General features: G+C 43.0%; 1 protein-coding gene across 6 annotated transcripts in view; it reads left to right on the top strand.

The window, feature by feature from the left end:
- The window catches only part of EHBP1 (EH domain binding protein 1), a 453,701-nt gene that overhangs the window by 429,888 nt on the left and 6,453 nt on the right, over positions 1–17,360 (top strand). For all 6 annotated transcript variants that reach the window (XM_048501846.1, XM_048501837.1, XM_048501820.1 and 3 more), the window contains 2 exons: positions 8,326–8,425; positions 10,026–10,099. In XM_048501846.1, coding sequence (XP_048357803.1) covers positions 8,326–8,425; positions 10,026–10,099 — 174 coding nt within the window. The remainder of the gene's footprint in view (positions 1–8,325; positions 8,426–10,025; positions 10,100–17,360) is intronic.

Here is a 17,360-nt window from a genome sequence, read left to right as displayed (position 1 = left end):
TTGTTGTTGTTGTTGTTGTTATTCTATTGATACAAAAACAGTTATACACAGCAAACAAGATCACTATGCTGGATTTTGTATTAAATCACATGTCGGACACTTCCCAAGCATCATTATTAGTACCTTCATGTTGACATGTGCTTGGTTTATTGCTGTTTTCTTTCCTTTAGATGTTTATACTTCGATTCGACAGAACCATTTAACAGACTACTGTTTGTTAAAATAATTGCTGAACAGTAGATCGCTTAGTAGTTAACAGAAAAAAAAATATAAATCAGCATCCAAAGAAGACGTATATTTGCTTCTGTTTTCTTCATAGCTTGCAGCGTAAATATTTCTGTTCATTAGGACTTCAAATGAACAAAAGACGACTTTTTAAAATACGTGCATGTCACTGTTCTATCTGGAAGTCTCGACGTCTTAGTATCCAAAGTGAAAGCAATAATTTGGGGGCTTGAAACTGAAAAAGGCAACGAAGCTTTTAAAAAGCATATTAAACTCTGTATTCTGAACTGATGAACAAAACTATGAAATTTTCCATACTGCACCCTGGCTTGAAATCGAATTTGTTTCAGAGGCTTTTCAAAGCATTTGGAGATGTATGCATAGACTAATGAGCGTAACTAAGTTCTGGTCTTATTTGTCAGTTGAACCTCTGAGCGCTCTTAATTCTGGAACAGGTAATATGGTGATTCATAATAATGAGGGAGGTATATGGCGGGTTTCAGATTAAGAGGAGAAGAAGAAGAGAATGGGCCATTCCTTTCAAAGCAGAGGACAAAGTAGAAAAATAGTTTGACAGTGTTAGAATGAGGAGGCATACATTTCATTTATGAGCAAAAAAAAGTATTTTAAGCCAACTTTATTATGAAAATTAACGCTCGTGACAAAAAAAAATTCGCAAGCGGAATCACGGAATTCTGCACATGTCAATAAAATAGTATACATCATTGTTCAAACACAGAGTAATTTCGTATTTAATCTCAGTATACCTGACTGTTAAATTGTACTTGAAAGCAGTATGATATTTCCTATATATTTTCCAAAGATACATCTCGCTGTCTGGTGGGGGAGTGGAATCAGATATTTTCAGACACCATTGTTTTTAGCACCAAAGAAGTAATCTCGTAGGGTCTCTTCCAAAGTGACCATACAGCGAAATGGCCTGTCTGTAATTATCTTTCCCGGAGAACCTGCTTCCTGTTTGATAGTTAACCAGGTGAGGTTAAGCAAGATAAGATGAATTCCGTGAGCCCTGGCCATCTTCATTTGAAGCTATATTGCAAAGTGCTTTTTTCCTGAAATTACATACTGTGGCAGAAGCTAAAACTGCCTTTTCCCCCTAACCGAGCCAGAATACAACCTCCTTTCCTTTTCTTCCCCCCCCCCCTTTTTGTATTAACAAGACCGCTTTACCTCTACAACCCACTCTAAGTAATTAAATCAATCCTTTGTACTTACCGTATTCTCCTCTAGTGAGGGTACTAGATCTGATTATATGCTTCATGCATATTCAAAGTACAGCCCTGACAGTCCTTTAATGAGCTCTTACTTAATCAGTACGAACAATGTTCATCCTGTTCTCTCCCCCCCCCCCCATACATTACAGCAAGGAACAGTTGGGGGAGAGAGAGAGAAAAAATGAAACATCCAGCATTCATTTGAAAAATATATTGTACTTTGAAAAGTGTCTAAGCTGGAGAAGTTGCATTCTGCCCTTTAAAAGTCTGATGAACAAATTGGATTACTAGTATTGGATTAAATAACAAATGGTTGGAGGAGAAATGAGAAAAGCTCGCTGTGATCACAGGCTTTTAATATATTTTTTCTACTTATATAGCTGAAGGGGTCTTTAACCAGTTATTAAAGTCAGGATTAATTTGTAATGGTCCAACTTACTAGTTTTAAAAGCATTTCTCCCCCACCCCTCCCCCAGTACAAAAAGAATGAAAACAACTGAGTAACGTAAGTGTTTTATAAGGGAAAAAACAGGTATCTCCGATTTTAAATTCAGAGCCCGTGTTATATATTTGGATCAACTTGTGCTGGTTTCACAAAAGTAAAAGTTAGTTTTACGCGCAACTGAAACTCTCGCAAACCTGATTTACTCACCATTTAAATAATGTGTGTATTGGTAATTCTCCAGAAAGAACCATGAATATATTCTCATTTTGTAACCGTCTGTTCAAATGACCCAGACAGGATTTTTGCTCTCGATGCAAAATGAAAATAAGTGTACGAAGCGCAACAGCCCTGTTTGAATTTTGTCCAGTTTTGCGAACTGGACATGCGAAGCGATCTATGCATAGAAAACACATATTTTATTCCGAAGTTAACCCCTGTAAGTTTTGCCTTTAAAAATATGCAAGTTGTGCGTCATAATTGTTTGGGGTCTTTTCAAAAGCTACTGGGAACTTGAAATTTTTAAAAACATCTTTATTTTGCACAACTGAAGCAGGCAACATTGTTGGTAGAAGAATTTAAATTGATGGCCAGCAAACCCCAACTGCTGTTAATATTGCACACATTTCAGTGATCAAAAAGGCCCTCGTCAGGGTACAATTGGCCTTTTTCCAAACAGCAAGCTTTTTCTCCGTTGTCTCTCTCTCTCTTTTTTTTAAACTCTTTCTTCTTTTGTTGCTACCCAGGGATTTGTTCGTATTGCAGCCTACGTCACATGACTAGTGTTAGGGCATCACATGGTCCAAAGCCAACACAAAAACAGTTAACCTCAAAGGCAGAGTAAAATATTGTAGAACAGTAAAAGCTTCAAGTCGCTTTAAAACGATGGCATGTATTTCACATCCTGAAGTTTTCGCTTTTATCTCCTGGATTTTATTTGTCTTAGTCCCATAATACATAAAATACATCAAATGAAGTTTTTCCTTAAATTGTTTATGTTACTTGATATAGGTAATATCACTTGGCTTTAGAGACTAGTGGAAAAAGAAGCAACCATGGATTGCAATCTACTGTAAATTGTGCATAGCTGCTGTGAAAAAGATTTCACTTTCTGTCCTGAGGCTAACTTTTGAGTGATCACGAAGGGTAGCCTTGCTTGGCTGTAGCAGTAGAAAAGAACCAGTAGCTCCTTAATGACTGGCAAAATTTTTGGCAGGATATGAGGTTTCCTGAGTCCCAGCTCACTTCTTCTGATACAGTTAGAGTCAACATTGGGGCTTTCCGCACCGACAGAGTTGTACTGGTTTCTATCTAGGTTCACCTCAGTGTATCCGCACTGCAACTGAGCTCAACGTTATTTTGTCTCAGTTTCCCCCCCCCCCTCAGAAGTGCGACATCCCTGTCGCAGTTATGAACTGCACCTTTCTGCTGGAACAAGGTCGATACCGCTTCGAAGCTTCAAAGTGCGGACGCATCGAAACACCTCATCCGTTCAACCAATCAGGAGCCACTTTTGTGGCATGCGCAGAACAGGAGAGTCGTGGCAGGCATGTAACTGTAAACTGTAAAAACTGGGGGGGGGGGGAAGGACGCTCCCGTTTCCCATGGTAACACAAGCTCCAATCACGATCGAGGAGCGAAACAGGCACCAAGATGATCCTGCCCACTTAGCTCGGTTCCAGGGGGCCAACTCTGTTGCTGTGCGGACAGCCTGGAATCGTCCCCCACTGAAGGGAACCGAGTCGACCTTAGCTCCCTTCTGTAGTGCGGAAAGCCCCATTGAGTGATGTACTCACACTTAACAGTAATCTCATTTTTGTGAATTTCTTAATCCATTCACTATTTTTAAATAAATGTCTTTATGAAGAGTAGCATCTAGATGAGAGATCCTGAACAGTCTTTAGTCTTTAGAAATTTCCCTTCCCCACCTAGTTTTCCTAGGTTCACCTCTTGCGTGTTTTATTTTATTTATTCGTTCATTTACATTATTTATGGTCCGTCTTTCTCACTGGTGTGTAAGGCACATTACGTAGAATTACGTGGGCATCATACTTTTGGGGGGAGAGTGGAAGAGACTCATACGTGAATGGGGTGAGGGAATAGTCGACAGATAAAAATTCCATTTCAGTCTTCCACATTATTATCGTCTGTTGAGAACTCCCATGTTACCTGTTCAGCAAATCATAGAAACTTTCCAAGCATCATGTCTTGTCCAACTCAAAACTATATAAATGTATTCATATAAAGTATAAATGATATTGGGCTTGGGTTTGTCCGAATTACAAAAGTGACATTTGGCAGAAAGAAAAGAAAGTGCATTCCTTCCTCCCCCTCGACCCTATTACCTATTTGTTATTATATACCAGTGGTGGCGAACCTATGGCACGGGTGCCAGAGGTGGCACTCAGAGCCCTTTCTGTGGGCACGCATGCACAGAGTTCATTATGTGGGGGGGGGCGGAAAATCACCCCCCCCACACACACACACACACACACCCTAGGCTGGCCTGGGCATGATCCTTCACCTGGGAGTAAGCTCGGTTGCTGGCAATGGGGCTTGCTTCTGAGTAAACCCCCCTGGGGTTGTGAGTCATCCATTCGAAGCGTTGCACGGTTGCTTCACCAAGCTTACTCCCAAGTAACATGCGCCTCGGAGCCAACTGTTTTTTTCTAAACTAAAGCCTCAGTTTTCAGGTTAAATTGCCGTGTTGGCGCTTTGCGATAAATAAGTGGGTTTTGGGTTGCAATTTGGGCACTCGGTCTCGAAAAGGTTCGCCATCACTGCTATATACTGTAATGCAGCTGTCCTTCAACTCCATCCTAGCTTTTTCTACCCCTCACTCAAGCTTCATCTTTTTTTCCTGAACTGCTTCGAAAATTGGGTGGTTGTTGACTCTTACATGCCACAAAACTGGGGGTATCGCAAGTGAAGAGAATGCCCCTTATTGACAGCGTGGTATGGTGGTTAAGAGCGGTGGATTCTAATCTGGACAATTCCCCAAACCTCCATATAAAACCTGCTGGGTGACCTTGGGCCAGGCACAGGTTTTTCCGCGCTCTCTCAACCCCACCTGCCTCACAAGGTGCCTATTGTTGGGGGGGCAGTGGCATAGCGCCAACGGGGGGCACGATGCTGTGGGCACACAACGCAGCAGGGACGGGCGGCACTGCAGCAGGGGCACGGTGCGCGTGCCCCGAGTGCAGGTACTCCTCGCTCCCCCCCGGGGGGGGAAGGGAAGGTGATTGTAAGCAGCTTTAAGAGTAATTGTGGTAGAGAATATCTAAGTAGCTGGGTATAAACATAGATGGGTAAAAAATTGTGGTGCCCCTGCTGGAAGAGGGGCCTTCCTGTGTCTGTCCCTCGACAGGGCTTCCCAGTGCCCTGGGTCTCTGCTCATCCTCAGAAGTGAGGGAGAGGCAGGAGGGCTCACCAACTGCCTCTCCCTCACGATCCACACAGTTCAACAACCTTGGGAACTATGGATCAGTCTTCCTCCTTGGCTTTGCTTCTCTGGGAGCTGCACTGACAACTAGGCTGTTTGAGTTTCAGGCAGAAGCTCCTGCCTCGGGGACCAGGGCAGCCACTGACCTGGGACAAAAACAAACTCATCTTAACTTTGTGTTAAATTACTGGCTAATAAAAGCAGAAGAATGGTTAGAAGTGGACACAAGGAAAGGAGTAAAATATAGGTTGCTGGGGAAATCTCCCATAACTTTTTCTAATTTGTTTGTTGAAGCTTTTGTTAAAGTATTTGCACAACCATAATCTGAAACATTTGAGTTTACAAAAGAGATTAGTACCAGTGTATGTAAGACCTACAGCCCAAGGTGGCCAGGGCCCACACCACCTCCAGATTGATATTCCCCAAACTTTATACAAGAACGATTTCGGCTCTTCACATTCTGTCTTCCAAATCTTGGGAGTGGATAGTAACATCACGTTCCATATTTGGGGATACTTTGTTACAGCTCTTCGGTGAAATGGTTGTATTGATAGTTTCTACTTCTATTACTGCACAATCAGCAGAAAGATTTGTTGATGGGTTACATCAATTTGGACTTTCTGAATATCTAGACTCCTGGTAAATCAGTGTTTGCATGACATGGTGTGCAGTGACTGTGGGAGTTGGGGAATCCCCAGTTCCGTTCACTACCACTGTAGGTAAGAAGAGTCAATGTTCTATTAACCTCAGCCATCCATCAGCGGTGTGGGATAATAATGTTCACTTGCTTTGTAGGATGGCGAATGTGTAGCTGAGATAATTTATGTGAAGTACTTCGAACCCTCGGAAAGCTGTGTGCAAATTATTCTTTATTGCAGTGACGACTTTGACTTATTTCTAGCATTCTTTGTTAAAGCAAGGATGAAGGTATAACATTTTGTGAACGGACATTGCAGAAGAGGGATTTCTGCTGAGTCTCCCTCCTCACTACAGTCTCCTGTGTCTCATGGTGTTCTGTTCTGGAAGACACCCTCACTCCAGCTGGCATTTCATGAGGCACTTCAGACAACTGAGGGAAGAGGAGGAGGCTAATGAAAAATCACATCACACTCTTGCTTCCTTAGATCCAACTTAGAGTCATTGGATAAATGTATTGATGTTTGTACAGACAATGGGGTACAGTATACGTTTAAGATGATGCTGAATGATTTCCAATATTTTCTCTCTCTTTTTGTTTCTCTGTGTAATTAGTGTATACCAGGTGTTTAAATTGTGGATAGAATATGGCCTTTGATCATTGGCTTGATTTTGGGGTTATGTGGTGGGGAATCATGGCTGAGGATACAGGAGAACCAGCATGGTTTGGTGAACAGAATATTGAACTAGAACTGGGAAGAAAAGCATTCAGATTTCTACTCAGACATGAGTCTGGACTGAGCACTGTCTCTTATGAGGAGAACCATGAATGCCATCCCATGGACGGGATTTTTAAAAGGGCAACAGAGAGACAAAAATGCTAGTTGTAGGTAGCTAGGCCCTGTTGACCATTTATTGCACGCCTTTCTATGATTCAGGTTACCTGCTTTACCTTGCCCCATTATAGGACCGAACCTTTAGCCATTATTGTTCTGGAGGGTATTTCAGACTTTGAGAGTTGCTTTCTAGTGGTTGTAGGAGGTCGAGAACGTCAACAGGGCCAGCTTTAAGCCAACTGGACCAATTGCTCCCAATTGGACCCCATACCTAAGGGGGTTCCACGTTAGGGTAATTACTCTTGTCAAGTACACACAACAACACATTGCCTCATACACCTAACACCACATTGCAGGTTTTACAGAAAACAGCTATGATTATAATTTTCTTCTGAATTCTTAAAAATCAGTAGTGTTTGTTTATACTGTTTATATTTTGATTTTTTAATTGTACTTGAATTAAATAATATGTAAATTATGGAGGGATTGCCACTTTTGCACATAATATGGTCAGCTGGTTCTGGTCCCAAGTAACCTTTGGATTTTCAGTATATTCTTGCACCTATAAATTTCGCAAACATAGACCCTTTCCACACGGGCCAATTAACCTGGGATAATACCGGTAAAAAGCCCATTTTGGGGGGGGACTTCGCATGGCTTCTGCCCCTAAAACGAGACTGCCCCGCATTTCCCCCCACCCCAGAAACGGGTTATTTGAGAATCGCGCTATTCGCGATTCTTTCATTTTAATGCGATGGGCAGCCACTCGCAAGTGAACGGCTGCTACAGGAAGCACTTTTATCAGCCGCGCTTCCTGGTTTTTAAAGTCCCTGCCTAGTGACTGCATAGCCATGCAGGGTTGCAGGGACCCGAGACGTGATCATGGCTGTGCGGGCCATGCCTGCCCTCCCTTGTGGCTACGCATCATGGGAGGTGAATATTCTTAACAAAGCCATGCCTCCATGCGAAGGCACGATGGCAGTCTGCAGTGCCTGCACAGAGGCGTGCTAATGGGACAAGAGGGAGAGCAGGTTCCTTTATCCCGCTTGCAACCTGCTCTCCCTTATTCGTGTGGAAAAGGTCATAGTGTTTCATTTAAGATGTATTAAAACTGCTTTGGGGGGGAATGCTTGATATAGAAATGAAATTCATCCAGTCCTCAAAGTAGACGTAGGTCTGTTTGGGTCACTAACTCACATCCACTTTTAAGCACATATTTGATTGCTTCCCATTCTGCCTTAGAGATATAAAATCTATAATAGACTTTATTTATATCTGTATGATTCCGTGGACCTTGGCTGTGAACTTGGGACACCACCAAAAATATTCCCAATTGGGCCCTGCAGCTCCTAAGGCCAGCCCTGATGGTCAAGGAGCTGGAATTCCTCGATGCACACGTGGTGGAACACCGCTGGCTGAAGGATAGAGAAAGCCTAACATTCTGTATGTTGTCACCAGAGTGTAACATTTCGTGTTATTGCAACTAAATAACATCTCATTTTTGAACAGGGAGAAACACTGAAGAAGAAGAAGCCATGATGCAGGAATGGTTCATGCTGGTCAATAAGAAAAATGCCTTAATAAGGAGGATGAATCAGCTCTCTTTGTTGTAAGTATATAGATTGGGGGGGGGGGGGACACACGAAAGGCGGGAACTTTTCGCCTCACTCCATCTTGTCCAAAGACCATCTTTTCATCTATCTGCCAGCCGAACTCTCCCATACCCACCAGTCTGAAAGATCAATGCAAAGTTTCATTTGAGGGTAGTTCAGAGGAGTCACGTTCTTGTTCTTGTCATAAAAATAAACTCGTCAGCTACACCAAAGGACTAGAGCAAGTGCTGTAATAATAACCTTGGCATACCCCAAAGGTAGAGATCAAAAGGAGCAATCCACACACTGTACTCCACAGTGACACAGATTCATGTCTTGATGTAAGATAAGTGCTTAGTGACAGTGGCGTAGCGCCCATGGGGAAAGGGGGCGCGGAGCAACGCTGCGGCAGGGGTGCAGGGCACGCATGTGCCCCAGGCGCAGTTTCCCCTCGCTCTGCCCCTGCTTAGTGGAATGAGCACTGAAAAACCCTCGATCTCTGTTATTCAACCAGAGCTGTCCTACTCTTATGGGACTCAGCAATCTTCGGAGCAGAATTGCCTTCTGTTCCACCTGATGATGTTGATTGTCCTGACATTTTGTTGTCCTGACATCTTCCACTCTTTTCTTTGCCACTGGCTCAGTTCGTCTGCATAACAAGTAACCAATGACACTGGCATCAGATGCAATGCGCAATTTGTAAAAAAGTGAGCTGTGCCAAGACTCAGAATAATGCGTTTTCAAACGACTTTCACAACTGTTTGCAAGTGGATTTTTCTATTCCACACAGCTTCAAAGAGCATTGAAAGCAGTTTGAAAGTGTATTATTTTGCATGTGCGGAATGAGCCTATTTACCGAATAGGTAGGGAGACATTCTCTAAATACACTTAGATGCCTACCTTTCTGCCTTAAAACTGGGTTTGTTTCAAATGTATGCACTGAAGCCATGGATTATACATTTATGTTTAAGAATTGAGCAATCATCTATTTTTCTTCTGTCCAAAATATTACGTTTATTTATATTTGATAGTCCCATTGCCTAACAGGTCTAAAAGCAGAGGGATCAGCAATTACAAACTGAACCTGGAAAGAATTTTGGGTGACTGGAATTTTGATAAGTTTTTGGGATGAGTAAACTTGAAAAGGTGTATAGGTTTGTTCAAACATGTGTATCTCTGCATTCTAATATTGTTTAGTAACACAAAGTTGCACTGATTATCTTTAACAGTAGAGTTAAAGAAACCGAACGTTCAGCTTGTTTCTGAATTTGACATTCTGCGTTCGTGCCTGCTCTGTAGCATCTGATGGAGATGTGATTTTTGTGTGTGTTTGTTTTTTAACAAGGGGAAATGGTTATGTCCTGTGTGGTGCGTCGTGTTAGGAAAGGGGACAATCCTGCAAGATTTGTGGTGCCTCTGGAAATGAAGGACCTCTGGTAGCATTAATTCTGCCTTTCAAAAAGCTTTGTTCTTGTGTATCATTTGTTTGGAGTAGCTTAGACCTAAAGAGAAAAGTCAGTTATGAGTCCTAAAAATCAATGTAAATTAATGGTTTTTTTAAAAGCATTTAATGATTTAGTAATTAACATATTGATGAACTTTTTGCCACTTGCCTAGGGAGAAAGAACATGACCTAGAAAGGCGGTACGAACTGCTGAACCGGGAGTTAAGAGCAATGCTTGCTATTGAAGGTAAGGCTAGGTTTGTTTTTGTTTGGAAACCTAAAAGCATTCTGCCAAAAAGGGCGAGGGAAGGTTTGTGACAGAATTCTGCTTGGAAATGTAACCGAGAAAGATATAATTGGATCCCACGGATTGTTCTACCAACGGCCCAAGACGCAAGAAGCCCTTGACCAAATATTTTTGAACCTGCTGCATTGGGGGAAGTTTCCCTTGCAAAGTATCAATTTCTCAATGGATGCAACGTTCACAACTTCTCAGAAAACAAACGCGCTGCATCAACCGCTTATTTTATCAATTGCGCTAAGCCCATATTTAAAGTGCAATACACAAAGTGCAACCAGTGAAAAGTGCAAAAACATCAGAGTGTAGAGTCTGAGAAGTTTCCCTTGCACCCACCATTGACGGAGTCTGCAAGAACCGATGCATCGTGTACCTCTTTCTAGGCCTTATGTGTATTTCCCCAAATGCCACCATAAATAAAGACCAGTAGCCCCTCACGATGAACTTGGGAAAGAAACGGCATAGGGAAGTACAAGGAAAGTCAGTTTGTTTCTCTCCCCAGTTGTGTATTTATTTTGAGGGGGGGGGGACCCTCTGGAGCCGGAGGGGTGTTTGTGCCTCACGGCGCAGTGAACGGAATCCATTATTTCTGCATCTTACACATCTGTTAGCAACCATACTTCCATGGGAAGGCAAGGCCTCATTACCAATAAACAAATAAATAAATAAAATACCACGCGTGTGTCAAGGAGATATTTCATCAGACAAAACGACAGAATTAGTTCAATCCTTTTGGGCATATTTTCTTCAGTCTCTGAGTGGCCGGTCACCTCACCTGAATGGAAGACTCACGAACAGATTGACATAAGGGATGAATTGAACAATTGCCTGCTGTTTATAATGCTTTTAAAGGAATTAGACAATAATCCTGTGGAGAATTCAGAAATAAAAGTAAATATCCAGATAGGTCAAACCACTACCTTACCTTATTTTCTTATTTAAATATACCAAGGTGTTTTTTTTTTAAATAAAGCTGTTCTACTTACAGTTTTCAGACACAAATTCTGTCTTTACAGTTCAAAGATGTTTGCTTAAAAGTTAATCCTCTGGGCTCTGTAAAATGGACCTTTTGTCTAATCAATGCAAATTGATTTTGCTATTCTATATTGACCTCTTAACCCTTTGACTGTCCATGGTAATTTCTTTCTTCACCTGATAAGGTACCTGATCCATAATAAATCAATTCTAATTAGTTTAGAGACATCACTGGAAGCATAGGTTTTGGGAGAAGAAGACATGAGGTGTCGAGTATGTTTCCAATCTATCTGTTTGTAGTTTCTTAGCAAAACTCAGGAGCTACAGGAGTCTGAGGGTATGCTAAACCCAGGATACGGAAACTACTTTGGATTTGTCAGTTAAAATTATTAATTGCAGAAAAGAAAATAAAGTTTTGGGGCCCAAATATTTCCTCGTAGATTATTCAGTGTCTTCAGTTTTCTAGACACTTCCTATGACAGTGTTGGCAAACCTTTTCAAGACCGAGTGCCCAAATTGCAACCCAAACCCCACTTATTTATCACAAAGTGCCAACCTGGCAATTTAACCTGAATGCTGAGGTTTTAGTTTAGAAAAAAACGGTTGGCTCCCTCTTCCTCCGCCCCACCCGCTCGAGCAGGGGCCAGCCTGCTCTAGTCTCCAGCAAGTCCTGCGCACACTGCTCTGTGCCTCTCTAACATCGCTACCTCCTCTGCGCCCCTACCCCCTCGGGCAGCAGCCACCCAGAGCACGGGCACAAGGCCCGCCAGCGGAGTCCTCCCTGCTCACCGCGGTGCGCACATGTCGTGCTCAGTGGCCCAGGCCAGCATAGATGTTTGTGTGTGTGGGGGGGGTGATTTTCTGCCCCCCACATGACGAACTCTGTGTGCAAGTGCCTACAGAGAGGGTTCCGAGTGCCACCTCTGGCACCTGTGCCATAGGTTCGCCATCACTGTCCTATGTGAAACTGTGAAGTACTTTTTAAAAAGATGGCTAAGATATTTTTATGGTTAGCTGTCAAGGCCCGAAAAAATATATTGTTTCCTTTGTATTGCTGTCCCTGTTATGACAAATAGTTGGAAGGCTTGTTTAAGGTGAGTTTTTATCAAGTTTTGGCTCATTTATTCAAACTGTATTACTGGATAGTCCAGGTTAGACCGGTCTCATTATATCTGGGAGCTAAGCAGGGTCAGTTCTAGTTCCGCATTTAATATAATCTTGCCACAAAGACTGGTGACAAAACTTGTGGATCTTGGACTCTCACATTCAATCTGCTTGTGGATTAGGGACTTCTTGTCTGGACGTTCCCAGAGGGTTAGACTGGGAAATCGGGTTTCCTCAGTTCTTACTCTAAATATGGGAACGCCACAGGGCTGTGTGTTGAGTCCCTTTGTGTTGATGTGTTTGGGGCTGCGTAGGGATGGGTGGAGGAAGGGGAAAGTGAGGATGATGTATGAGTCTGAAATTGTGTGCATCGAGGAATGCTGCTGTAAATTTCGTTGTGCGTGCACAATGACAATAAAATGCTTATGCTTATACTTGGATGGCAGACCACCAAGGTAGTCCAAGGTTGCTACGCAGAGGCAGGTAATGGCAAACCATCTCTGAATATCTCTTGCCTTGAAAACCTCATGAGGGGCCTCCATTCATAAAACCAATTTTGACAGCACTTTACGCACACATAGCATTAGAAATTTGCTGACTTACTTTCCGCCACCAAAATCTGCCTAGGGTAGGGTTACTCATTATTATTCTTCCTCTGATTAAACAGAAGTTTTAGACTTAAGCATTGGGTTGTCCATCTGCAATGAATGTCTTTGAAGCTAATGTAAGGGTATATTATTATATCAACCGCTGGACGGGTGATTCGGCAGCTAGTACGCCTCACCTTAAATTGAAACAAGTTGTAGAACTTGCCCGGAGGATTATTCCTGATTCATTATTGCGTTACGCAACTTAAAATGGCATGACAGGAAATAGAGATGTACAGAACTTGTCTCTTTATTTGCACAGAATTTTCCACCTTTCTGCCCCGTGGTTTGTACGGAGTGCTTCGGTTATCATTGTTTTTATGAGCTGCCATCATAAATCAGATGCACGTCCAAACGAAGATGCTGTCCATTACTTCCAATGGGATGCCACTCATTTCTTAACACCTACATCTTGAGCAAGAGTTTGCCACTCAAGCCACAAGCTTGATAAAAATGGACAAATGATTTGGGATCATTGTCGTCCTCCGCAGGACTACAACATCTCCCTCAGGTTCATAGGGCATCCCAAATGGGGATATGCCATTGAACGAGGGAGTCGCCTTTTCTTTGGTGGGAAACACAAATCACCCGACATCAACTCAGTACAAGCAGCTACAGTATGCAGTCAGAGATCCGTACCCCAGAAGATTCTGCAGCATAGCTCAGATGCTACATAACACTGCATCCTATTTGGAGACTCAGCAGTGGCAGAGCTACAAGGGGGGGTGGGTTGCACCGGGCACACGTCTGGGGGGCACAAAAATCGCTTCCTGCCCCGCCCCCCTTCCCGCCTCACCAGGCCTTGCCCTGCCCCACCAGCCTGGCCCATTTTCTGCGGGCTAAAGGGGGGCGCAGGGGTGGAGGGGCCATGGTGGGCGGAAAACACGCCCTGGCCAGCTACACCTCTGAGTCTCAGAGAACCCTGGATTCACTTCTCAGACCATGTACCACCACAGTTGAGGCATCATGGACCAGGAGCCTTAGCAACATCACAGAGCTCTAACCATAATGTATTCTGCAACCTTCACCTCAGGCTGAAGTACAAGGAATTGAAGCCATTCACTCATGCATCTTCTGAAATACTGTGATGTTCCATTTTGATTGAACTCTGTAACCACTGGCCCTTCATGTTGTACCTTAAAATATAGTACCCCTCATGCCATCTGGACTGCTTATGCCATTGTGCTAACTCTGAGATCATCACATGTTGACAAAATGTGACAAAAGGGGGCAAAGTCAAATGCTGATTGGAGCAGGAATGTGAAAATGTTGCTCCTGCGAATATATGGGAGCCATATGGGCTAGCTACTACCAGCACAAGGTTGGATCCTCCCATTCCCTTAAGCAAGACACCTGACAAACCCTTAGAAGAAGCAACAAATATTAATATAAATACATATTATTATAATTATGTCAAAGCAAATAACAGAACGTTTTCACATTTAACATGGAATTGGTTACAGAATATTAATAAAATAATGATAGTATGGATATTCAACACTTTTTCCACCATACTTTTTTCCCCCGTCAGGTCACATCTGACGTATGGCGACCCCTGCTGGGGTTTTGAAGGCAAGAGATATTCAGAGGTGGTTTGCCATTGCCTGCCTCCACGTCGCGACCCTGCTATTCCTTGATGGTCTCCCATCCAAATACTTCCCAGGGTCAATCCTACTTAGCTTCTGAGATGTGACAAGATCTGGCTAGTCTGAGCTATCTAGGTCAGGGCACATACATATATAATCCCTACTGTATATCTAAAATTCATAAAACCATATTTGTAGGGAGAAATTCTGCAACTCAGAATCAGTACAGAACAGACCATTCTGCCTTAATCCAAACTTAAGGCCCTCCAGAACAGCAACAACAGAAAGCTTTTTAACCTGGTCCAGAAGGCCTTGGCGGATGGGACCAGCTTCAGGTCCAGAGGACATTCCACAGTTGAGGGGCCAGTGCCAGAAAAACCCCTCCCACGGGTGCCACCCCGTCAAGCCTCCTACAGGAGAGCGCCCTGCATGGACTTAGCAGCTGGAGGGATTTATATGAGTGGAGGCAATCTTTTAGATACTCTAGGCCCAAAGGCTCTGCGTTCAGCAGAGGCCAATTTGCTGGTGGTCCCCGGCCCCTCTATGATGCGGCTGGCCCCCAAATGGGCCAGGATTTTTACAGCACTGGCCCCGGCCTGGTGGAACACCCTTCCTCCAACTGTCCGGGCCCTGCAGGACCTCGGTGAATTCCGCAGGGCCTGTAAGACCGTGTTGTTCCACCGGGCCTTTGGAGTGTCCAGCCACTGATATGGTGCCCCCTCACTGCTCTTTGCCCTTGCGCTGTTACATCAGGGTCCCCCTCATATTGAGGGACCCGCCGTCCCCCTTCTTGGGGTAGGTTTTAATCGGGGTTTTCTGGACGCCTCTTGCTTGCTTGCTTGTTTGTTTGTTTGTTTGTTTGTTTGTTTGTTTGTTTATTATCCGCTGTTTTATATGAGTTTTTAGGATGTTTTATTGATTATTAATGGGATGGAGCTTATGTGTTCGTGTATTGTGTATGATTTGCTCCTGCTTAATGTTGTTTGAATTGTGTTGTTCACCGCCCGGAGCCCTTCAGGGATCTGGCAGTATAGAAATTGAAGGAATGAATAAATGAATGAGTGAGTGAGTGAGTGAATGAATGAATAAATAAATAAATAAATAAATAAATAAATAAATAAAGGCATCTAGATCCTTGAATGTTAACACCAGTACCCTAAATGAAATTTAGAGACAAACTGGAAGCCAGTGTGGTTTGTTTATCTTCGGCTTTATATGCTTGGTCCTGACCTATATATCCCAGACCAACCCAGCCTTAGTCAGCCCTGATGAGCACTTGGGTAGGAGACCACAAGGAACTCCAGGGTTGCTACAGGAAATGGGAAAACACTGCGGAATGTCTTTTGCCTTGAAAAACCCATAACGAGGTCGTAAGTCACTTGCAACTTAGCGGCCATTTTCATCTATCCATTATGGACTTGGCTGACGGTCCCAGTTGGCAGATCTTTTCTTTGTGACAATACTTCCTGTAGAAAAGATTGAAAAGTTTCATGGAGTGAAGGAGAGTGGCGGAGATTTTAAAAGCCAACGAGTTAAGCGATAAGGAATTTCGTATTCAAGATGGCAGCGCATTTGTACACTACTGTTCACAATTGTTGCGTCGTTTGAATATTCGAGAGGAGAAGGGGGCCAGGTTTGTTTTAAGTAGTTGTTCGTGTCTCTTTAAACATGTAGGGTGATAACGATTACAGTCCGAGGAAATCTTAAATCTGCCACACGTTACCGGGCTGTTTAAGAAAAAAAAATCTGTCATCTCGTTTACTCGGTTTGCTGATGACAGGAGGAACGGTAGCAGCCTGCCGATTGCAGATAAAGGTACATTATTGGACCCTGGTCTGCTGCGCTTTTCAAAGCAGTGTGGGGACAGTTCCATAGATCTGCTGATCGTTACGACATTCAGCGAAGTAGAGACAGAAGCTTGGAAGCCAAATATTAAAATGGATGCATTTGCGGTAGAATGGCCCCTGGGAAGATGGAGGCATTTATGGCAAAATGCATGCCACGTTCTGGGTCTCAGGGCACTCTTGAATATTTTTTTTGCAAATAATACACAACACATTATCTGGTTATATGTTCAAAGGGGGTGGGGAAGGCTCCATGTTTCTTTACTGGCTTTATGTAAACAAACCCCAAAACCTGTTCAGAATCAAACAGACACAGAAGCACACCGCCGGCTGCCAGCTGAGTATTGAGGCTCTTTGGACTTAAAAAACATCCCTTGTATCCATCTTGTTCAAATTTAGTAGCTCTTAGAAAGAGAAAGCTTGGGGTTTTTTTCTTTTTTTTTTTGCACACTTGGAGAGGGGGGCTGTTGTGTGTGCATTTTTCCCCCCGGGGCCCCGAAATGGATCTCCTTTAGAATTTTCATACATCTCGATTCATTCTTAGCTTCGAGTTTCAAGTGGTTGCTCTTCTTCAAAGGATTTATGCATAGGTTCACTATTTTTGTAGTTATGGTTTATATGATAAGCTTTTTTTATATTTTAAATCAATATGTAATCCTGTGGAGGAGCTTATCCGCTAAAACTCCATTTGTAAATCTATTTTAGCTTTGTTACATGGCGCTGCCACAGTATCCCATAGATTGATTAGGTTCAGCAGTAGAATCCTATCAAACGGCCTCCTCTGATGATGATGCAAACTCTTTCAAAATTGGTAGTTGACTGGAACCAAAGATAAGGTTTTCACTGCAATCCCCCAATGTGTTCTTTACAAAACTACCATTAATTTTCATCAAAAGTGCAAGGCTTATTTTATAGTCACACGATTGAAGGGTAGGTTTTTTTTTTTTTTGAGAAACCAAAGAATTTGGGGCATTTTTCCTTACAGTATTTCCCACCCCACCCCACCCCCACTCTAAAGCTTCTGTTTTCTTTTTCTGAAGGAATTGTCGTCGTC

This window comes from Sphaerodactylus townsendi, linkage group LG01 (genome assembly GCF_021028975.2).
Source record: "Sphaerodactylus townsendi isolate TG3544 linkage group LG01, MPM_Stown_v2.3, whole genome shotgun sequence".
NCBI classification, from domain to species: domain Eukaryota; kingdom Metazoa; phylum Chordata; class Lepidosauria; order Squamata; family Sphaerodactylidae; genus Sphaerodactylus; species Sphaerodactylus townsendi.
The sequence above is the reverse complement of the archived record's forward strand: the minus strand, read 5'-3'. Positions and strand labels throughout refer to the sequence as shown.